General features: G+C 38.4%; 1 protein-coding gene across 7 annotated transcripts in view; it reads left to right on the plus strand.

Annotated features, from left to right (window-relative positions):
* Positions 1-22,828, plus strand: part of LOC109928685 (general transcription factor II-I-like) — a 141,438-nt gene extending 118,610 nt beyond the window's left edge. For 5 of the 7 annotated variants that reach the window (XM_048612434.1, XM_048612435.1, XM_048612438.1 and 2 more), the window contains 9 exons: positions 2,477-2,660; positions 5,377-5,426; positions 10,164-10,247; positions 18,028-18,105; positions 18,528-18,611; positions 18,740-18,923; positions 19,356-19,384; positions 19,516-19,674; positions 22,537-22,828. In XM_048612434.1, the coding sequence (XP_048468391.1) occupies positions 2,477-2,660; positions 5,377-5,426; positions 10,164-10,247; positions 18,028-18,105; positions 18,528-18,611; positions 18,740-18,923; positions 19,356-19,384; positions 19,516-19,674; positions 22,537-22,598 (914 nt within the window). In that variant the 3' untranslated portion in view covers positions 22,599-22,828. Of the gene's footprint in view, positions 1-2,476; positions 2,661-5,376; positions 5,427-10,163; positions 10,248-18,027; positions 18,106-18,527; positions 18,612-18,739; positions 18,924-19,355; positions 19,385-19,515; positions 19,675-20,776; positions 20,856-22,536 lie in introns of all 7 variants that reach the window. The other 2 variants (XM_048612437.1, XM_048612440.1) reach the window with 2 other exon arrangements.
* Positions 22,829-23,738: the final 910 nt, after the last annotated feature.

The following is a 23,738-nucleotide window of genomic DNA, read 5'->3' on the forward strand; positions in this document are numbered from 1 at the left end:
TCATCAATGGTCATGAAAACCAATCTGGTTCACTGATGCCCTTTTTGGAGGGAAATTATCGTCTTTACCTGGTACGGCCTAGATGTGACTCCAAACATGCTGCGACGTGATTGACTATTAACTACTCTCTGAACTGACCTAGCAAGTCATTCAGTTTTGAGGGCAGTTGCAGATTGGGCAATCCAGGTTGGTTTTGTTAACACAGCTCTATGTTCCATGGAAGGATAGAGAAAGAAACTTTTTTTTTTTAGAAATGATTATTATGGGGCTCTTGCCACAGTTGCTCCAATTAAGATCATTAAGCGTCCCTTTCCTGGGCACTTTTTCAGTGCATTTTGCAGTTATGCTGGTAGAACCTCCCCAGTTCCAGCCAGGATGTACTACGTACATCAGATTCACTGTCTTGGCTGTAACTCTGAACTCATTTTACTGTAGTGTGTGCAAGTCTTCTACCCAAAATTTGAATCTGTTTAGTTACTCCAGATCATTAATCCAATTGGTTCAGATTTTTATCTCAACCTGTACATGAGTGTTTGCATTTACAGAACCTCGTATCAAATTTACTTGGTTGATATCGTTTAACAATGAGCTTATAAGGTTTGTTTGAAGAGCGTTGCCACTGTTGATGAGTTGCCTTGTTCAGATTTATTCTTTGTCCTGTACTGACGAATATAGTTTTGTCACTTCTTGTGACTTTGTGCCAGCCTTCCCAAAGGATTAATAGCCTCATGGCTACTGATGCCCTTTGATAGACAGGATACCTTCAGCAAGTGGACAAAAGAATTGCAGTTTTTAAAGTTACTGAGGAACCTTGGATTTTAAGTATTATGATCCTAGTTAGTAATCCTGAAAAGTCAAATCCCACAGTCAAACTTATCTTGTTAGATCCAATTTTGTTTTTTCAAATATGTACTTCAGACATTAACAAGACGTTGCCAGTACTTTGTTAACAGAATAAAACACAAAACATAAACCATATTACACTCAACAAAAAAAATTGGAAACAATTCAGTACAGACATCAGTAAAGGATTCAGCTTCTCATTACCCCTTTCACCCCAGTAAAACCAATACAAGCATCCACACCTTTGACCGTTAATCACTATCTCAACATTAAGGCCCCTTTCATACACTCTGGCTGTGATGGGTGCAACTGGTTTCCTTATGGCAAATTTCTGTGCAGCTACTAGATGTTTTTTCCCTTCGTTTGGTGAGTGTCATTGAAACACCTGAAACAAATGGCCAATTGAACTCGCTATTACTTTTAACTTCGAAGGACAAGTTCTCTGAACTCAAACGTCCAGCTGCTTTGTCTCTGTGCCGCATCCGCACCCTGACTTCATCTGGATTGTTCTAATACTCTGTTAGTGGAATTTTGTCACTAGGCATCCGTACAACTTTTTCAAGCATTGAGCTGTTAACCTCTCCAGCTCAAGTCAAGTTTATAAAACCTCATTTAAAATGTATGTAAGCAAACCAGACCTTACGATCCTTCAGCACCACAGCCGAAAGCTATCAAATGAAAAGCTCGAGATGACTAACTAACCAGGTCTTCCCCTTAATGCCTACAGTCCCGGGTATAAATTCAACTTAGTTATACATTGTTCTTAACAGTATGAAGCCTAAATTTGATGTGCATAGATAATCCTGTCTGCAGACTACAGTAATTTGAACAGTTTTTTTTTGAAACAGCAAGGTGCAGAGCTGGATGAACACAGCAGGCCAAGCAGCAGCATAAGAGCAGAAAGGCTGACGTTTCGGGCCTAGACCCTTCATCAGAAATGGGGGAGGGGAAGGGGGTTCTGAAATAAATAGGGAGACGGGGAGGCGGATAGAAGATGGATAGAGGAGAGGATCGGTGGAGAGGAAACAGACAGGTTGAAGAGGCGGGGATGGAGCCAGTAAAGGTGAGTGTAGGTAGGGAGTTAGGGAGGGGATAGGTCAGTCCAGGGAGGACGGACAGGTCAAGGGGGTGGGATGAGGTTAGTAGGTAGGAGATGGGGATGCGGCTTGAGGTGGGAGGAGGGGATAGGTGGGAGGAAGAACAGGTTAGGGAGGCGGGGACGAGCTGGGCTGGTTTTTGGATGCGGTAGGGGGAGGGGAGATTTTGAAGCTTGTGAAATCCACATTGATACCATTGGGCTGCAAGGTTCCCAAGCGGAATAGGAGTTGCTTTTTCTGCAACCTTCGGGTGGCTTCGTTGTGGCACTGCAGGAGGCCCAGGATGGACATGTCGTCTGAGGAATGGGAGGGGGAGTTGAAATGGTTCGCGACTGGGAGGTGCAGTTGTTTATTGCGAACAGTTTTTTTTTGGAAACTTTGGTCAGTACTCTCATAACCTTATCATGGCCCCAGCCGATATGGAATCAGTTTGGGCAGTTATCAGTCATTTCATGGTTCAATTAATTAATCATCTGCTTGCATGTACAGTATTACTATTTTAGGGGACATTTTATAAGCTTGTTAATTTGTTGCAGGTGAAGCATTGGGTGTTTCAGAACCAGTGAGAGTACCCTATGCATTGTTCGAATCACATCCAGATGATTTCTACATTGAAGGCTTGCCTGATGGCGTGCCTTTCAGGAGGCCGTCAACCTTTGGAATTCCTAGATTGGAAAAGATCCTCCGAGCAAAAGCCAAAATCAAATTTATAATTAAGAAGTAAGTGAACATTTACTATTATCCAAGATTAATATGTGGATTAGTTTAATATACTACATTAGAAGAACAGTATAATTATGAAGCAGCTAAATGCAAGAAACATTGTTATTTCTTGATGGGATATAATCAGGCCACTGCCACGCAATGGCTTGGTGATGCTCTTAGTTTTGCTAGAGTATTGATAGTTCAGATACAATGTGCCGTGATGGACATTAACTCCTGTAAGCTGAAGAGAATTCTGGGTATTCAAACTGTGTATGTGTGTGTATGTGTGTGTATGTGTGTGTGTGTGTGTGTGTGTGTGTATATATATCAGTGGAAGCACTCCTGAAATTATAGATGTTCCCTCAATTTATTTCCAACACATGATCAGGCTGGAGGCTGGTCATATATCTTCAGAGTCATGAAGGAACAGTGATTTTGTTTTTTTTTCCCACGACAACACAAGGGATATTTGTGTTATAGATACTTAAATGGTGAAAAATAAAACAGATGACCAGCCTTTTTTCTTTTTATTTATGAGATGTGGTCAATCTTGGCTAGGTAAGCCTTACTGCGCATCCTTGAGCTGCCTCTTAAACCACTCCACTCCTTGGTGTGTATACCCAAATTGGGATTCGGTATGGGGGTTCCAGGACTTTGATCCAGCGACAGTGAATAAAAGGCGATTTATACTTCCAAGTCAGAATGGTATGTGTATTGGAAAGCAACTTGCAAGTGGTGGTTTTCCTATGCATTTGCTGCCTTGGGCCCCCTAGGTGGTGAAGGGCACAGATTTGGAGGATATTGCTGAATGAGACTTGGTAAGTTACGGCAGTGCATCTGTAGCTGATGAACGGTGATGCTGCTTTATACCAGTGGTGAAGGAAGTGAATGTTAGGGTGTCACATGATAACACCAGCCACTTGATGGGGTTGAGCTTCTTGAGTATTGTTGGAACTGCACTCTTTCAGAGAAGTGGAAAGTAAACCATCACACTCCTAACTTTTACACCTTGTGGATGGTGGAGACAGGAGGTGAGTTACTCACTGCAGAATTACTAGTCTTTGATCTGCTGTTGTAGCCACAGTACCTGAATGACTGGTTCAGGTCAGGTTCTGGTTAGTAGTCCCCCCCTCCCCCCATGATGCTGATAGTGGGAATAATGCCGTAGAATATCAAGAGGTGACGGTTAAATTTTTGTCTTGTTGGAGATGGTCTAGCAATTACGTGTTGCCATGTATCAGCCCAAACTAGATATTGTCCAGATCTTGCTACATATAGATACAAATTGTTCAGTGTCTGAGGAGTTGTGAATAGTGCTGAACATTGTGCAGTCATCATCAAACATCCCCACCTCTGAGGTTATGATGGAGGGATGCTCATTGAAGCAGGGCCTAGGGCAATGCCATGAACAAATAACAACTGAGTGCTATCCAGGCATCTTTCTTTGTGCCATATAACTCCAACAAGCAGAGTATTCCTCCTGATTCCTATTGACTCCAGTTGCGCTGACCACCTTTGTGCTGTAATCAGTCAAATATTGCCTTGATGGCAAGGGCAGTCACACTCTCCTCATATTTGAAGTTCAGCTTTTTGACTATGTTTGAACGAAGTCTCTGTATTGACATACTCTGGCAGAACCAATCCTGAGTGTAGATGAGCATGTTATTCCTTTGCAAGTGTCACTTGATAACTGATTTGGTGACCCCTTCATCATTTCCTAATGATCAATTGTAGATAGATGCGTCAGTAAATGGCCAGATTTGATTTGTTCTGGTTCAAGAAGGCAGTTCACCAGCAATCTTGCCATTGGGAATGGGAATAAATGCTTTTGTTAAAATCATTAATGGGATGAGGGCGTTGCTGACCAAGCAGCATTTATTACCCATCCCTAATTGCCTGGAGGGCAGTTAAGAGTCAACCACATTACTGTGGGTCTGGAGTCACATGTAGGCCAGACCAGGTAAGGATGGGAGTTTCCTTCCTTAAAGGACATTAGTGAACCAGATGGGTTTTTCTGACAATCGACCAATGGATTCACGGTCATCATTAGATTCTTAATTCCAGATATTTATCGAAGTCAAATTTCACCATCGGCCGTGGTGGGATTTGAACTGACGTCCCCAGAACATTATCTCAGTCTCTGGATTAACTGTCCAGCGATAATACCACTAGGCCATCGCCTCCCCTAGTGTAGCCAATATTGTCTGCATTCTGTGAATGCATTTAAGAAAACCTGAATGTCTGAACAGAGGAATTGAAGGCTATAAAACTATTAATGCCATTGACAATTTTTCTGGACTGGTATGGGGAAGGAACATGTCTAATTGGTAGATAGGTAGGGAGATAAACATGATGGAGTCAGAATATAGTTTTAAAGGCAAAGGGAATCAGAGGATTTGGGGAGAAAGTAAGAACAGGATATTGAGTTGGATGATCAACCATGATCCTATTGAATTGTGGAGCAGGCTTGAAAGGCCAAATGACCTACCCCTGCTCCTCTAGTTTCTATGTTTCTGTATAATAACTTTAGAGAATGGAGGATAGACCAGCTTTAATGCCTTCTGTAGTCTTTGTTTGCTTCACACTCTTTTATTTATATTCCAGTCTCTGTGCTACGCTTTGCCCAGAGATGGTACATAACCATTGACAGTTCTTGAGATAAAATTCTTGGCTTAAATGCACTCTACTATTTTATTTTAGAAATGAAGCTTTTGATTTTTTTCTTCACCAGACCAGATTTGTTTCAGACTGCGTTACAGGAAGCTTCCAAACGCCCCCAAAGTGAGTATTAATACAATACTGAAATTTTATGTAGCCAATAATAGCACTAGTGGGTGGGAGATGCTCACAACTGCAGTGATCATACAATAGTAAATGGCAAGAAATTACTTTTATGCAAAAAAACTCTTTTTAAAAATATTAATCACTTGACTGTATTGTGAAATTTCAGAATATGTAACAAAAGCATAAAAAAGATAATGCTTGTTGATTGGTGACCTCCGTTGTGTTTTTTTTTGAAGTCTTATGGATGCTTAATTTAAGGCTTGCGATTAATAACTGAGTGAATTGACTTCCAGTGCTTAGTTCATTACCTGTTACTGTGTTAAGGTATTATCTAAAGCAAGACAGCATTGTGGTACAAACTGTCTTAGTTAAACTTTCACAATAATCAATCTTTTCGCATATTTATCAATTAAATACTTCTATGAAGAATTATAATTATGGTATAAACTGTTAACAATTCTGATTATAGACAAAATAGATTGAAGCAAACCCCATTTAAGTGTATAAATTTTCACCCCTCACCAGTGCACAATTTTTATTTGCAGTTGTGACTTGGCTGAGTAGCAGAATCGATTTCAAATCAATTGATTGCTGTAAATGTGTCCAGCTGACAGGCTGACCCTTAACACATACACAACTTTCATTGAAAAGCAATAGAATGCTGTGTAAGGCAAATTCATCATTACGTACTGTGCTGAATCGCATGTTTTGTAGAAAGTCACTTGAAATTGGAGGCAGAAGATGATGGTTATTTGAAGGATGCCTTTTTAATAGAAGCTTAAAAAAATAGAATCTGCCATTTCAATTATTTATGATTGAAAACAGTCTGAAATTTCTGGGCTTAGGCAAGCTTTTCTGTGTGTAAGATGAGCATCGTTGAGAATTTCATTACAGCCCAGATCTGACATGGCTCTGACCTTTCTTTAAAAATTTAAAAACAAAACTGAAGAGACAGATGCTGCATGTTTTTGTGTATCCATGGTTGTCCATCCTGTGGTGATTTAAGAAGAAGATGAGGGTGATCGCACTCAACAGAAAGACTTGACGTAATCATTAGCACTTTGGACTCTGAATCCAGTGATCCACGTTCATTTTTTAGTGGAACCTTGACTATCAGCTGCAGACATATTGGGCCTAATGTGTACCTCCTGCCTAACACTTCTTTGATTGCAGAGATATTTACTTGTCAGCGATGATATCTTGCAGTGGAACAAAGTATAATGCTATATCACTTGGAAGTAGTCTCTGCTGTAAATTCCTGACAGTCTGTAAACAGACACCTAAGGAATATACGAATTATACACTCTGCCCTCTTTGTGAAAATGACCCTGACTGAGGTTTAGGACTAATAGACAAGTGGAAATTATGGCCTGCCTATCTGTCATAGCGTGGAGTTTAGAGAGTTTCCGGCCCAAATAAATTAAAAGCAGACTCTGAAAAAGGGAAGTGTCCAACAAATGCAAGATCTTAAATATAAGAAACATTTTAAAGAGAAGAGAAAGCTCTAAAAACTAGAGTATAAAATTATTTGAGGTGTCTTGCGTAGATGTTGCCCCAGTATCCTAATTCTATTTGAGGAATTAAAGCAGTTTTCAAGTAGAATTTTCTTCTTGGTTCAACTACATGTCTTAAAATATGCTGAAAGCCTTGCTTCAGTCTCCAAACTGGCATATTAATCATAGTGGTCTAATTCAGTTCCTCGTCAGGTACTGGTTAATTCCAATGCGTTGGGTTATTTAAAATAGTAAAACACATTGTAAGTTCTGAAATACATTTCAGGAAACGAGCATGCAACTTGCAAACTAGCAGGCAGTCATAACATTGTACGCACGATACACACAGCATCATTAGATATGTACTCTTTTCAAAGCAAGGTACACATGCAACACAATTAAAGCCGGTTGGATTTCTGTGTGCATAGAGATATACCCACTCCATTTATCTATGTGCAGAGATTTTTGCAACAACCTCCACTTGTCTTGCATCAGAAAATGTTGGCTGCCTCCAGGGAGAAGAGTCAATGACCAGTTTTGTGGGAAAACCCAACTTCAGAAAACTGATTATGCAGAATTGTTTGCCCACAATGTTGAAATGTTTTCGTTTGTCTCTGGAAGATTGAAAGATTTACGATTTGCTAGCATTTAAGACCTTTTTATTTGTCAGATTCTTTCCCTTTAATGGAATTCACTTGTCCCTTTTCCCTACAATTTCCCTAATTTTCTTTCATTTCACTTTTATCTGCATCTGCCATGAATTTTTGCCCACTTAGTAATTTTGTTCTTGCCTTTGTTCTTTGAAAATGGTTCTCAGTGCTTACATGGTATTCTGTAAACAGTTTTAACTGATCCATTTTGCTTGTCATTCAATCCATGAACTCTCTTTGATTGTAATCTGTTTCTCTTTTTTTATTTTATCTTGCTAAAATGTTAGCTTTGTTTGAATTTTTTTTCAGTTCTGATGTTGACTGACCTGCACTTTTTAAAAACTTTTCTGCCCTTGTTCAAGTATATGTATACATTAAGCATACATCATCCAAGAGCTAAGGCTTGAGACTATATGGTGTTTCACAAGCTAAGACCATGTGGCTTTTTGGAACAAAACACTTACAGGATTCTCTCTGCATGTCTACCACACTTGTTGGGTCATTTGATTTCAGGATTTTCAGGAGCTAAATGAGAAGAATCTCAATCCCAACGATTTATCTAATTCTGGAACAGCTTGCGTCTGGTGTGTGTGATCAGTATAATGGAGTGTTGTTGCGGTTATCTTAGTTCCAATTTTTCATCACCAATTGCATCATCTCAACTTCAGAAACATCACAAGTCCTCCCATGTGCAACCTCACAAACCTAATAAAATGTGAGATGCTACTGCCCTATCAATCACAGGATAGGAAGATGTTATCTGTTGAATTTATGTTCCCTATGCTTCCTTTTGCAAACTGATCATTTAAGTCAAATCATGAGCATTTTCTGTGACCTAGTTTTTCTTATTGATTCATGAAATGAGGGTGTCACTGACCAGGCAGCATTTATTGCCCATCTCTAATTGCTCAGAGGGCAGTTCAGAGTCCACCATTGCTGTGGGTCTGGAGTCACATGTAGGCCAGACCAGATAAGGATGGCAGTTTCCTTCCCTAAAGGACATTAGTGAACCAGGTGGGCTTTTCCAGCAATTGACAATGGGTTCATGGTCGTCATTAGATTCTCAATTCCAAATATTTTATTGAATTCAAATTCCACCACCTGCTGTGGTGGGATTTGAACCCAGGTCCCCAGAACATCACCTGGGTCTCAGGATTAACAGTCCAGCGATAATACACTAGGCCATTGCCTTCCCTCCCCACATAAAAAGTTTCTAGGTAATACATTCATATGGCAGTGAACCTATGGCTATTTCCCTGAGAGCATTACAACAGTAATTCTTTCCAGCATTGAGGAGTAATCAGCAGACAGCTTGTGATATACTAACCACCTTGGTATCGTGATGTTAATTTTCTGAATTGAATGCCGTGTAGCAGATTCCTGAATTATATATGATGTTATTTCAAATTCTTGTGATGGGCTTTGGTACAGAGACGTATGGTGCTGCCTTAAGACTAACTTGCCACTTCCAGTAGTCCATATCAAAGCCTTGTGGGCTGGAAATTTCCTGCAAATGTTTCCTTTTATGCCACATACCCAAAATAAGAACTTGATTCTGGATTCTGTAAATGGATTGGTTGAAAATTTTTTGCATTGTATTCCTAGAAGTTATGAAGCATAATTGAGACCTATTTGCTACCTTGTATCAATGCAAATGTCACCCGAATTGGAATATGAATATTTTAAGAAGGATGAGAAAGGCCAGATTTTTTTAACCCCTGTTCTTCTATTTATAAGTGTACTGATTAAAATTAAGTTTCACTGGATATCATCTTGAAGCTAGATTTGGGACAGGTGTCTTACAGTTAGTATCTTTTTCATTGGTGCTTAGCTATAATACTGGATTGGAGATGCTTGTTACCATGTTTCCTTAGTCAATCCACTGCTAATATAGTGACAAGAGTGCCTGGAACCATAGGTAAGTCCACCAAACACTATAATCAATAGCCAAGAACAGCGCAGTCATTTTAGAGTTTTCCTGAGCAGAGCATAATCTTGAGGGGAAAAGTCAAGAAGCAATGAAGTTGAGGATTATCCGATTAGCCATGATCTGACTGAGTGACAGGGCAGATTTGATAGGCCATGTGACCTACTTCTGCTCCTGCATTTAATTATCTTCCTATGATCTCTTCAAGAATCTTTCTCGCAAGTAGAGATTCTTGCTTTCATTATGGAAAAATTGTAGGTTTACTATCTACTATGGCATTGAACCTGAACTAGTCTATTACACTCAGATTATTTTGAAGACTTTCTAAACTTAAAAAGATGATAAACTGAAGCCACCAAGATAGTAACTGATCACACAGTCATGATTTCTCCCGGCTGAGATTAGTACCTTATGTGTTTGAATCTCCAGTGTTTCCATTAGACTGAATGAAGATTCAGTCTAAGTGTTGTCATTATTAGTAGCACTCCAAGTATTATTATGACAAAGTAAATTTTGATCAACCTATTGGTGGTGATGTGTTTTTTAGTTGGCAAAAGTTGGGATTTTCTGCAGTAGTTCCAGTTGAGTATAGGATCACAGACATTATTAGTACAATTGAGTTAGTTTTATTTGTTTTCAGTTGTATTTTTCCTTTTTAAATTAGCAAGGTCACAAACCTCCTTGGAAGAGAAAACTCCAGAGGTGAAGAAGCCAACACCACCTACTACTATTACTGCTACCGCTGCAGGTAAACAAAACTAACTCCCTGTCTAATTTTTACTTTGTATATTGATACTGAAATTATAATCAGACTTTTATTTTACATAGGTGGAATACTTGGTTTTCATTACTAAATATGTTCTTAACATTTCTGACCTGTGTACTTACAGTTCCAGAACTGTAAACAACTTAAAGTGAATGTCTTAAGGTTATAATCAGCCGGGCTGAATTTCTGTTGACATTTTATTTACCAAATTAGTGAAATTAGTAATTAGTACTTTTATGATCCCAGCAGGTGTTAATACTGGGCAAGTCAAATCTTGTGTGAAATCTGGCTGAATTGTTCATATTTGCTTTTTTCTTTAGCTTTAATTAGGCAGTCTGTCATTGAAACAAAAGCACACAATATTGCAGACTTGGTTTTAATAATAAAACCAGTTTATTAATGAAAAGAATTGATCAAGATAGAATAAACCAGGCTATTTACTTATAACATAAACTTACGAGTTTTCAAGTTATTGTTACAAATTCTCCTGTTAATCCCAAAAAGTTCCTTTATAGATCCCAAAACCACCCCTGCTCAGTACTCGAACCAGAAAACAAATTCTCTTTCTCTAACACCTCCACTAGGCTTAATTAAACTGTGACATCATCTCCCGGTTTGGAAAATTGGATAGCCTTTTCCTGAAGTTTAAATGAACACCTGAGTTTAAATGTTCTTCTTCAAGTAAACATTTAAGGGATTTATCCAGATCAGGTCTTTTGGTCTGACATTATTCCTAAACTCCTTCCTCCAAGTAATCTATAGTTTTATGTTCTCCCTTTCTCAGGAGCTGTCTCAAACGTCCATTCTCCTACAAGGACCTGGCGGTGGGGGGGGGGGGGGGGGGGTGGGGGGGGGTGACGACTTCAACCTACAGGTGTTTCTCTAAATCTTAAATGAAATGATTCCTAATGTACTAAACTGGAATATGTTTATCTTTTCCTTCCCCTCCACCACCCCCGCACAATTTACACATTAGACCTGAAACTAACTCCCTCGAGCTATTTTAAACTAAATCACCAAAACTACAGAAATACCTACAAATCATTCAAACTCTTCAGAATCTCGGTGACAGTCATGCTATTAATTCAAAAATCTAAACTTTTTAAAAAAAATTATAATTTATATATAAATCATGTGGTCTACATCATACTAATTTCATCTAAAGACAGTCCATTATTGTAGAAATCTAACAGTGAATGTACAATTCTTTGAATACAGAGGTTTCCCAGAGATTTGTGAATGAGGGTTTGAAACCCTGTTCATTTTGCAGTACAGAAGATTTTGAAGTTAGCAAAGGGCAAAGTACTCCAGTACATTCGCCACTTGTACAGTGTTCATGGTAATGGTCAACGTATCCTTGTAGGACAGAGCTAAATATCAGTCATTGTGGCAGAAACAGTCTGGTAATGCATTAGTGCTGTCAAACCATTCAACATCTAGCTGTTAGAATATTCCCAATTCCTCAGCAGGCTTCCCCAAAGTTCATGAGCAGTCAAACCAGGTTTTTCAAAAGCCTTCCAAAACTTAACCAATCCAATAAAAAACAAAAGGGGTCATAAAATGCTTATTTCTGCTAGCGCTGTCACTGACAACCTTGATCTCCAGGGATGTGTGTGCAACTAGAACCTAATCCTATCCTCTTCACAATTGTGGGAAGTTTGTGTGAGCTATTTTTTCCAAGTGGAAATTTAAAGTTGTAATCTCGCAGACTTCTTGTCTCACCTGCCATCCTGTTTTCTAGGACTGATAAGTGGCTTTCTGATTTTCAGTTGTGAAATTACACCCTCAAATGGTTTTTCAACCTCAGCCTCTCCTGTACATTGTTGTTGATTCTGTTAACTTCTCCTTCATGCTTTCAGGCAGTGCCAGAAGTCCAAATATGATCAGTGAACCCCATCAGAACTTGCACCCAAACCTGACTCAGTATCTTGTCAGCCCAGGCGTTATACTGCTGTCACTTATCCCAGTGGGTGGGCTGCTTCTGCTGCTGGCTGCTTTTGAAGGAGCAGTGATGTTCAGCTGGCTGTAGGGGGAAGTGGGAGCAAGGGAACCAGAGTTTCCACAGGAATTGGCAAAGTGGGCATTGATGGTGTACACAAAACCTGAGTCTTGGTTGGTTGCATCGGATTGCAGCTTGTTTGCTGACATGCTATCCTCACCATGAAGCAACTTGTAGGCTTCAGGGAAGCTCTGTTGCCAAGGCCAGATTCCTTTGTGAGTGAGTGATAAAGGAGAAGGGTTATGAAGTGGGACTGTCAAGTAAACATAGGGGGGACACTACAGGGTGTGTCAGTGTAGTGTTGAAAAATGGAGTCTCACCAAGTCTTCTACCACCACTGAATATAGGAGAATTTGATGTCAAAAGAATACTTTTACAAACTTAAACAGATTTTGGTCCTGATATAGCTTATTATATGTTGGTTTATTGAGAACTTCGATTATCCCTGAATATTACAATGTTGCTTTTTGCTAGTTTTGTTTTTGCTGGTACCTGGATTTATATTTGATTTTCAAGAGTATTTTAAACACATGTTTATTCATGAGATGCGGCCATCATTGGTAAGGCCAGCGTTTGTTGTCTGGTCCCTAATTGCCTTTGAAGAGGTCACGGTGAGTTAAAGCAGATTTAGGTTGGAAAATAATTTACAAAGCATTGATATAGTCCTTTGTATGTGAAATGAAATGTACGATCCATTAAGATTATGTTCTGTTGTTAGTATATACTCTGACAGTATTGAATGCTTTGGTGCTTTTATGCAAACACAGTCCACTGTCTTGAACATAATATAAATTAAAACAAAGCAAAGCTAATGCTTCTACCCACTTGAAGTTGAACAATTCTATTTGCGATGGCTCTAAAAGCATTTGTATTTTATTACACATTATTCAAAGTGCTTTCATTATATGATTCATTGTGACTACTATTGGACCTTTTTGTTTTTGGTCACACTTGTCCCTGGTACCTTGTGTCAAAGACAAGAAACTGAAGTATTAAATAGATTAATTTATTGAGTTTACCAGTTTAAAGAGTGATCTAATTAAACATTTTACAATGGCAAAGGGACTTAACAGAGTAAATAAAGAACTTATTTCCCTGCTGAGGCAATTCCAAACAAGGACACCATTTTTAAACTTCAGATGTGCTGTTCAGGAATGAAATCTGTAATGTGACTCATCACAACCATGTATGAGCTCACTTTTAGCTGATATCCATAAAGTGCACATTGTTACATTTTCCCATCAGATTTTGTTGGTAACAATGCAATGGTTCCGGATGAGATCAATTAAAGTCCATTTGCCACTACTTTGAGATGAAGTGACTTATTGTACATCATGGATCAAATCAAAGATTGCTCAGGACTGGATAACTGGATTTTTTTTTGTATAATGGAGAGAGAAAAGCTGAGTGTTTTATATAAATAATAAAATAGATGTATAGTGTGTATTTCCTCAAGTAGCACCTACTTCATGTTATAGATGTTAAAAACCTGCCATGGTATTTCATTCCTGCTTATATATGTTATTGGAGAAGGATATCAAATATTGTGAATGAAACGTGTTGTTTGCAAATTAGGCATAAGCTAAGCCAGCTGTTGGAGAGTTGTTGTCTCTCTCTTGTTCTTGCTATCTCTCTTGTTCTTTCTCTTCCCCACCACTCCCCCCCACACTCTTTTCCAGGTCTGTGTGCTTCTGCACTCCTTTTGGGATTGTACCCTTTTTATTGCCATTTCTTAATCTTAATGTATCATTTCACATTTCTCTATATTGAATTTCATTTGCCATGTGTCCGTTCATTGCACCAACCTAGTCCTTTGGAAGCCTGTCACTACCCTTCTTGTAGTTTGCGATACTTTCTAGCTTCATCATCTGCTGATTTTGAAATATTGCTCTCCATACCCTGTTCTGCATCATAGATGTACATAGTTTTGATCTGCAAAGATCAAGAGTAAATGTGTTCATAATTTGACTCTGTGATGCCTCCCTGAAGTACCTTTCAGGTTTTAAAACAAACTTCACCTCTTTCTTCAATTCCTTTTAACTTCACCAATTGTATATACATTTTGCCACTGTCTTCTACTCCTGAGCTGCAACTTGCTGAGAGTTCTGTAATGTGGCAATTTTTATGCAAGCATTTTTTTGGAAGTTCATTTTATGTGACCCTGTTACATTAGCTTGTCAATACATTTCAAGCCAGATTAGTTAAATGAGATTTGCCCTTGACACATCTGTGTTGGTTTTCCTTAAATTAACACTCATAAGAATTAATTTGATTTTTAGTTATATCTGGTGTTAGAATAGAGAACAATAAAGCACAGGAACTGGCCCTTTGGCCCACGATGTTGTGCTGAATATGATGCCAAATTAAACTAATCCCTTCTGCCTGCACTTGGTCCATAGCCCTCCATTCCTTGCATATTCATGTGCTTATCTGAAAGTCTCTTAAACGCCCCTCTCGTATCCCCTCTGAACTTGCTCACTCGCCTTAAATGCATGCCATCTAGTTTTAGACATTTCAACTCTGGGAAGAAGATTCTGACGATCAGCCCTATCTATATATCTCAATTTTGTAGACTTCTATCAAGTCTCCCGTCAGCCCCAGCTGCTCCAGAGAAGTAAACCCAAGTTTTTCTAGCCTCTCCTTACAGCTCCTACCCTCTAATCCAAGCAACATCCTGGTAAACCTCTTCTGCACCCTCTCTAAAGCGTCCACATCTTCCTGTAACATGGTGACCAAAATTGAACGCAATACTCCAAGTGTGACATAACCAAAGTCTTATAAAGCTGCAATATGACATCTGACTCTTGTACTCAATTCCCTGACCAATAAAGGCAAGCATACCATATGCCTTCTTTAATATCCTGTCTACTTGCGTGGCCACTTTCAGGGAGCTATGGGCATGAACCCCAAGATCCCTGCTGTTCAAAGTCCTGCCATTAACTGTATATTTTTCCTTTAACATTCGTTCTCCCGAAGTGCAGCATCTCACCACTTGTCCAGATTAAACTCCGTCTGCCATTTCTCTGCCCAGAACTGCAACTGATCTGTATCCCACAGTATCATTCGACAACCTTCTACACTATCCACAACTCCACTGATCTTGGTATCGTCTGCAAACTTACTAACCCACCCATCTATGTTTTCATCCAAGTCATTTATATACATCACAAACAGCAGAGGGCCCCATATGGATCCCTGTAGAACACCACTAGTCACGGACCTCCTACCTGAAAAACGCCCACCACTACCCTCCGTCTTCTATGGGCAAGTCAATTCTGAATCCACGTGGCCAAAACACCATGGATCCCATGCATCTTAATCTTCTGGATGAGCCTACCATGAGGGACCTTGTGAAAGCCTTACTAAAATCCATGTAAACAACATCAACTGCTCGATCCGCATTGACCACCTTTGTCACCTCCTTGAAAAATTCAGTCAAGTTAGTAAGATTTGACCTGCCCTGCACAAAGCTATGCTGACTGTCCCTAATTAGGCCATGCTTTTCCAAATGCGCATAAATCCTATCCCTAAGAATTCTCTCCAGTAGCTTCCCCAAAAATGTTGTTCATGGCATGCTGTTCTACACTTACTGAAACAGTGATCAATCCCTGACTGGGTGGTAGAGTGTAAGTTATGCTGGGCCATGACAACGAAGTTTGTGGTGCAGTACGGTTCTGCTACATGTGGGCACAGCAGCCTCACGAATGGCCAGTTTTGAGCTGCTCATAGATTTAATTGTATCTCATTTAGTATGATGGTGGTGCTACAAAACACTTCACAATGTGTCATCTTTGTGAAACTGGAACTTTATTACCACAAGGACTGTATGGCAGTTATTTCCACTCCGTGATAAACTGGCACACACCTTTGGCCAGACAACAATTGTGTGGCGATAGTCTATTCTGACCATCTTTATAAAAACAATGTGAACAGAAGAGCAAAGAACTTGAGTATAAAGAAAATCCGTAAGGAAATCTACATTTGAGAGGTTATGTAGAGCACCTTGAACTGTTTTTAAAAAGCAAAAATAAACTGACAGCGTTACCTTGATGTAACAAAGCAATAGAGAAATAATTTCATAGTGTGATGAATGTTTGAAATTACCAGTGGGGTGAAGAGTGGATGTAAATTTAAAATAAAACTGGAGGTTATTACAATACCAATTAATTAATTTATAGAGTCATAGAATCATATAGCACAGAAATTTCATGGGAATGATTTTTAAAATGTTGGGAGAAATTAAAATGTAAACAAGGCATTTACTCAAGTGAAAGTTAGTTTCCAGAATAGAACTTCTGAATTTGCTGTAATCTATTTGAAATGCTTGGGATTCTTAAAATACTTATTTAATGTATTTCTTTAACATTTACAGTGGAAGAAGGGGTTGTTTCATTCAGCCGTTAACCTTTCTTGCTTTGTTTTGGTACATAATTTGTACCTTTCTTTAAGGGCATATAGGCTCCGTAAGTAGCACACATAGCTATGTAGAAGTGGTAGTCCAAAATAATTGAAGGTTGACTAATTGTTGCATTTGTTTTAATGTTCACCCAGTGATCAATTTTGGGTGACCGTCCAAAATAGAATCACCATACTTTTCTTTATGAATCTGATTCTGAAAAATGCATCATTGAACATGCTGACAGTGGTAACTTAAAGCAGTGTGTTTCTGTATGTGATTTTTGAATATAACATTCACCAGTCTTCTCAGTATACAGCCATTCCTATTCATAAATACAAATATTTCCAACGATGGCATCAAAGAATAGAGTTCTTGTTCACGGACTAAAACAATAGATAAAACTCAAAAATAGAAGGGTTTCAATTTTCCAATGAGGATGGATAGAGTAAACAGCTGAATAACAACTGGCCAAAATGCTAGAATTGGTTTGAAAAGCAGTTTTGCTCAAGTTAAACAATTAGTGTCGCTTACATTAGTTTCTATCTGTTTCTAGGCCATGTAGATTGATTCGCTAGCTAGATTATGATGAATCCCAAGCATTTCAAATAGATTACAGCAAATTCAGAAGTTCTGTTCTGGAAACTAGTTAGATTATGATGTTCGTATTGTATGTAAATTAAGATCTTCAACCTGCAACAGAAAAGACACTGGGGAGAAGGAAGCATTTCTCTTATTCGTGTACCAGATTTATGGTTCCCTTTTAAAGAGTACCACCATCAATACTCCCCTTTAAAAGTCAGATTATCACAAATATCAACTGTTAACAATTATTTCTTCAAGTAGAGCATTCTTTAAATGGTGCAGGCGACACTGGTGAAGGAGCTGGGAGACGTTTTAGTCGCATAGAATGCAACAGATAATACTAATGTGGTTGAAATGGCTCCATGCACCCTTGATTAATCACTAGTCTTTTAATAATCTTTTTTTTTAGAACATGGTGTTAAATCTATCAATCTGATTAATTTGTATAATCTGGAATTTTAAGTTATCATCAAGGAGGTGGTGTGCTGCAAGATTAAAACTTCAGTAATTGGTTGATATTTGCATGTTATTTCTAATCACTCATCTATAGATTTTTTTTTTCTTTTGGGTTGCTTCTTTTGAGTGAGTGAGGTGACACGGTAAATGGTGATGGGCACTTTTGGCTTCTCCTTGTGTAGTGCATGATTGGACTGCACAAGATTGATTTTACTTTTACTGTCCCAAAACTGGATTTATCATATTTCTTTGTACCTATTTCATTTGATCTTTGTTTAAATGGGGGTTATGGTGGTGAGATGGTCTCTTAAATTCTTATGATGCAGGTTTAGAAAGTCGAGCTGCTGCGTTACCCACAGCAACGGGTGTTGAAGACCTTAATATCATTCAAGTTACAGTCCCAGGTAGGGTGTAATTTACATTTATTCAATTTTTGCAGTGCTCTGTGGAACTTCAGCATTTTCATTATACTTGCAGCACTATTTTATAAGGTTTTCTTCCCTTTCTCTTTCCTAAAATCCTGATTTTAATTAAAAAGTCCAGTCAGTGAGGATTATGTATGATGTTAAAAAAAGGGCTATAATCTTTCCATTTGCATTAGCGACCGGGAGTGGAAGGATAGTGAATCAGATCTGTGCTTCCTTCTCATTCTTAGTTCTGATATCGAAATCTGATTTCACCATGAGATGCTATATTGAAAGGGATAAAAAGGCTAATGACTATAAAGAGGGTATTTGGAGTTCTAGTGAACAATGTAGCTCATATCTGTGGCAGCAACTGGTTATTCTGTCTTTATTACTGAATAAGACTATTGTTTGTCTTTCAGAAGGTGAAAATGAAAAAGTATCAAAGGTGGAAAAAGCCAGACAACTGAGAGAACAAGTAAATGACCTGTTCAGCAAGAAATTTGGTAATGTTTTAATATAAATGGCTAGATGTTCGTATCATGCGTTTGCTTTCTTTCTGCGATTGGATTAAATACTTTCTTGCAAAAGAGATGAAAACAGATATAACCTTAAATATCACCTTTTTTTATAGGCGAAGCGATTGGAATGAATTTCCCAGTGAAGGTTCCTTACAGAAAGATAACCATCAATCCTGGCTGTGTTATAGTTGATGGCATGCCTCCAGGAGTTCCTTTTAAAGCACCAAGTTACCTTGAAATAAGTGCCATGAAAAAAATCTTGGAATCTGCCAACTTTATCAAATTTACCGTCATAAGGTGAGATGTTGCTGGGATGTCTGTGTAATCTGAAATTTAACATTGCAGAGCATTATGAAATGTTATAGGCTTATGATCTGGATAAAGCTTTAAAGAGTAGAGAACACTAACAGTTAACACTGCACTGTAGGAACAGCCAAATAGTGCTGAGCAGTAACACACTGATGCAATGTTGAACGGAGCAGTAGAGCATGTGTTCTATTCTGTAGTCTGTTGTGATCTTGGTTCAGGCATGTAAGGGAGAAATATGTAATACAAAGTTTTTGTCCAGAAGGAAAATAGATTGCTGCCTTTGTAGGTTTGATATCACCTGGGGAGCTGGCCAAGAAAGCAGGTGGCAATTTAGCTGAAAAATTGCTTTTTAAAAAAAAAGTTTCAAATTTCTTTTGTATGAAATGTTAAAAATGTAATTTCTTTACTTTGCTTCCACAGACCTTTTCCAGGGCTCCTAATTAATAACCGTAAGTGAAAAATACCATTGAATGAAATTTTAGTGTACGTATGAGGGTATGCATATGTGTGTCAATACATTTTATGCTTAATCCATCAAAGATAAGCACTTGACCTGACTCTTGTGGCTTTACATTTGCAGAGCTAGCTGAACCAAGTGGAACAGAGGTACCACCAGATGCAGTAGCAGCACCATCAACTGCTCCACCACCACCTCCATCGGTGGTACAGATTGTCCCAATGGAACAAACCCCAGAGATGCCGACTGTATCGCTGGTTCCGCTTTTATCAGCAGCGCAAGGCAGGTGTACTATTTTACTTATTGTTTTGAATCAGGCCACTTTCTAAAGCTGCTGTATTACTCAAAGCGAAAGGTATCACTGTCTAAAAAAGAAAATATATTGATTTTTGATGAAAGTGTCATGACCCAGCTAAGTGCTGTGAAAGCAGTAAGAGGTTGGCTTCACAACTGTCATTACCAACTTCTTTGTTATTCATGCATGTGGAATGCAAAGTTGTGACATAGCACAGTCTGAGTCCTGTTTATATTTATGATTTGAAATGGATTCAGTTGTGCATTTCTGTTTACAAGAAGCCAAAAAATGGATGATTGCAGCCATTAGTTATTTTCTGCCTGATTTTGAACTTTGGCAAAAATCTTGACGAACGAAATTACTTAACTTCCTTTAACAGTCAGATTTGAATATGAACTGTTTTTGCTAAAATGACCAAAAAATGTTTTTGAGTTATACCTCTACATGTAGTTTACTAGCTATAATAAGTATAAGAATGACTTATCCTACATTTCAATACTGTTTTGAAACTGCTCGAGCTGTTAATATCACGTTACCAGTTTGATTTAAGAAGAGTCTAACTACTATCAATTTCGTATATGGCAACCTATGCGTAGGGACATAAGTACTGTTACCTGTACATAGGATGTGATCCCTAGTGGCAAGTCCAGCACTTATTGCCCATAATTGTACAAGAGATGTTGATGACCCATCTTTTTAAACTGCTGGAGTCCATGGAGTATAAGTACACTTGCCATACTGTTAGAATGTTTCAGGATTTTGATCCATTAACAGTGAAAATTTGATTGTTGTTCCAAGTCCCAAGGGAAACTTGCATTTTGTGGGATTCTCATGCGTCGGCTGCCGTTTATATTCTAGATCTCAGAAGTTGTAGGTTGAAGAAGTTTACTTGGTCATACTTTGTTTTTGTGATGAGGCTAAACTCTGATCTACATTTATCGAGGATATCTAATTAAAGAACCAGGATTCCACTTGGAAATTGGTGTAGGCAGAAATCTCTAGCTCTTGCATAACACCAAATCTTCTGATCAAGCCAGCCGTAATTTATTACTGTGATTCATTGAATTATTTTGGTTTCTATTCTACCAGATAAACCTCAAACACAAGAACTGCCTAAAATTAAAGAAGAGCCAAACTCAACATGGTAGTAGGAACTCATATGAGTGCAGTAAGTTTAGCTTTCAGTGGGCTTCTGCAGCCAGCTCATGAAACATCTAGTGGTTCCTCTCTGCCAGCAATGTCGTTACTAGGATTTCCCTCTGACATATTTATCAATGTTACTTACACTTCTGTGTAAAATAGCTTGTTCTTTTCTTTTCCTATTATGCACTTAATTTATACCTCTTAAACACTGCATGCTCTAATTTTTATTATACTAAATTAACTTCATTTTATTAGAACATGTATGACAAAAGTAGAAAGGTACAGCTTATTTTTAGCAGAGAGGTGTAACACTGATCAAATGTGGTTGTAAAAAAAAAGGTAGGTGTCAATAAATGTGGATTGCAAAGAATCCAACTCCTAACCTGCACTTTCAATCATCTTTAAGGACTTTAAGTTGGTTCCCACCTCCTTTCAAATTTAAAATCTTATTTTTATCCTTTTTTGTTTTCAATTACTTTTCCCAAAAGAAGGAAACCAAAAGAAGAATCACCAGGTTAAAAATTGTGGCCCAGAAATCATGGGAATGTCAGAAAATAGGTTTCTTAAGAAAAAAAAAACTACTTTGCACATTTGTTAAAACGCAAAACAAGTGGTTTTAAATTATAGTCAAATGTCAACCCATAATTATTCACACAGTTCACATATCACTTCTGTGGGGCTCATCAAATTCCTAATTTAAGCCATGAACAGGTTTTAAAAGTAACATTGAAGAGCCTTTGCTTGTGGCTCCACCTGCTTACTTTCCTTCCTAATGCAATGTTAAAAATTGCCACTATTCACCTGCATGCGTTCTTGCTTTTAGTAAGCAGTCTTGTTTTGTGATCTGAGTCACACTTTGATGACCTCTATCATAAGACTATGATAACAGTTACTGCCCTACTGCCCTTCACTATAAATTTAACTAAGTGAATGATTAGCTGAAAATATTTGCTGTACTTAATTCTTCAAGTCCTCACCTCGATACCTAATGGTTCTCCAAGAGCACTCTTAAATTTTGTTTCATTTCTTGACAAAAATTGAGTCCAGAGTTGCTGAGCATATCAGGGACCTCCTGTATAGCATGCATTGATGTGCTGGCTTCACAAATGTGACCCCCAAGGCTTGTTCAGACCCTAATTTTACGAGAAAAAGAGGCAACTACGTGCAAGTTTATCCCTCCGATTTAAGACAGAATCTATTTTTACTGACGCACTCCTGAAAAAAGAAACAGGAGTTTACTAGTGGAAATCAGTTTAAAATAATTTTGTTAACCCCAAGTTAGCTTGCTGAAATCGATGGCATAATACCATGTTCTTATTTTAAATGAGATTGAATTGAACTCGAGAAAGACCCTTGCGTCTCCATTCAAAAGCTTTCAGGTTGCCGTTACTAAATTATATAATTGGAAATTTTAAATTAACGCTTCCTTCATTGAGAAAATGTTTGAGTACAAGAGAGTATTGATTGTGATATACTGATACCTGACAGGAGATGGCGATTATACCTCTTTCTGGCCGCTTGCTTCTTTGTTCCTTTTGCTGTTGCCTGTATTACTTCTGTGCTGCTGATTTTGGCCATTTTGTGGCTTGATATCTTTTTTGTTTACATTCCTAAAAATGCAAGTCTTGATATGAGCTGCACTGATATTGAACTATCTTTACTCCACTCTTGAGCACAGTCTAATCATTTCCTCCTCAAACTTGCAGGACCTGATGTCAGTCTGCATGAGAAATCTGAGCCTCCAGAATCATCCAGTGGAGAGGTGTGAGCTTCAGAAAGCTTCGACATCAGCTGTGTATTATAATTGTACAACATAGGAAAATGTTTGCTTATATCCAGACCTTTTTGTACCATTCAAAAGATTTTTTTCTTTTTTTAATCAGCACAAGATGAATTGCTTCTGTGAAATTCACCAAATTTTGTCTCTTTGGTTGAGGGAGTGTTCTGTACATCTGACTTGTCAACCAGAATACCTTTATTAAAATGAAGAAAACAATACTTGGTTTGTACTGGTGGCACCATTTGTGTTGAATGTTCGGCTCAGTATCACTGAAAACCTATCTGTTTTGACCCTCTTCAATGCTACAAGACAGTAATACTTGGATTATTGTAAATGATGTTTGGTTTTTTTTTGCCCTCACAATCTTTATATGGTGTTTCTAGAAGTAGTGAAAATAAGAGGACTTGAGAACAGTTTGAGTATTTTCTCCCCCTTTGTTATTTTCAGGGTTCTGTTATCTCTGTAATACTTGAGGAAATTGTGCAAAGGAGTCAAGAAAATGTAATTCTAACAAGGTCCACAGTGTCTTGTCTATCATTCTTTTCTGCTCAATTGGTGAAGAGGGATCGCCCGCCCCACCATCCCGGAGCTGCTATGAGAAAATTTGGAAGATGAGACCGAGATTTGAATACAAGTTACCCAGCACGTGGCATTTATTCACTTCACTTTTTTTAAAAAAAAATGGAATGGGTAGGCGATGACAGTCATCCTGCCTCATTAATGAAATCCAGTATGGTAAACCATCAGTGAGAGCTGGGATCCTTCTCTCTCTACACCAGATAAATCTCAAGGCTTGCTTTGAAACTCTTTCCTTTAAATTTGTTATTTAAGAAATGAGGAAAACCACAGAATTAACTGTTTTTGTTTCTTTCATGTAATGTGGGTGTCTCCTGCTGAGGCCAGTAATTCTTGCCCTTCCCTAGCTGCTCTTCAATGGAGTGGCTTGCTAGGCCACTTCAGACGGTGGATAAATGTCAACCATGTTGTTGTGGGTGTGGAGTCACATACTGGTCAGACGTAACAATGACAGATTTACTACTTCAATGGACACAGTGAACTAGATGGGTTTTTGCAACCAACAGTCGTTTCATGCTTACCACTCCAGAGACTACCTTTATATTTCATTGT

The sequence above is a fragment of the Rhincodon typus genome, chromosome 26 (assembly GCF_021869965.1).
Source record: "Rhincodon typus isolate 14 chromosome 26, sRhiTyp1.1, whole genome shotgun sequence".
Lineage (NCBI taxonomy): Eukaryota > Metazoa > Chordata > Chondrichthyes > Orectolobiformes > Rhincodontidae > Rhincodon > Rhincodon typus.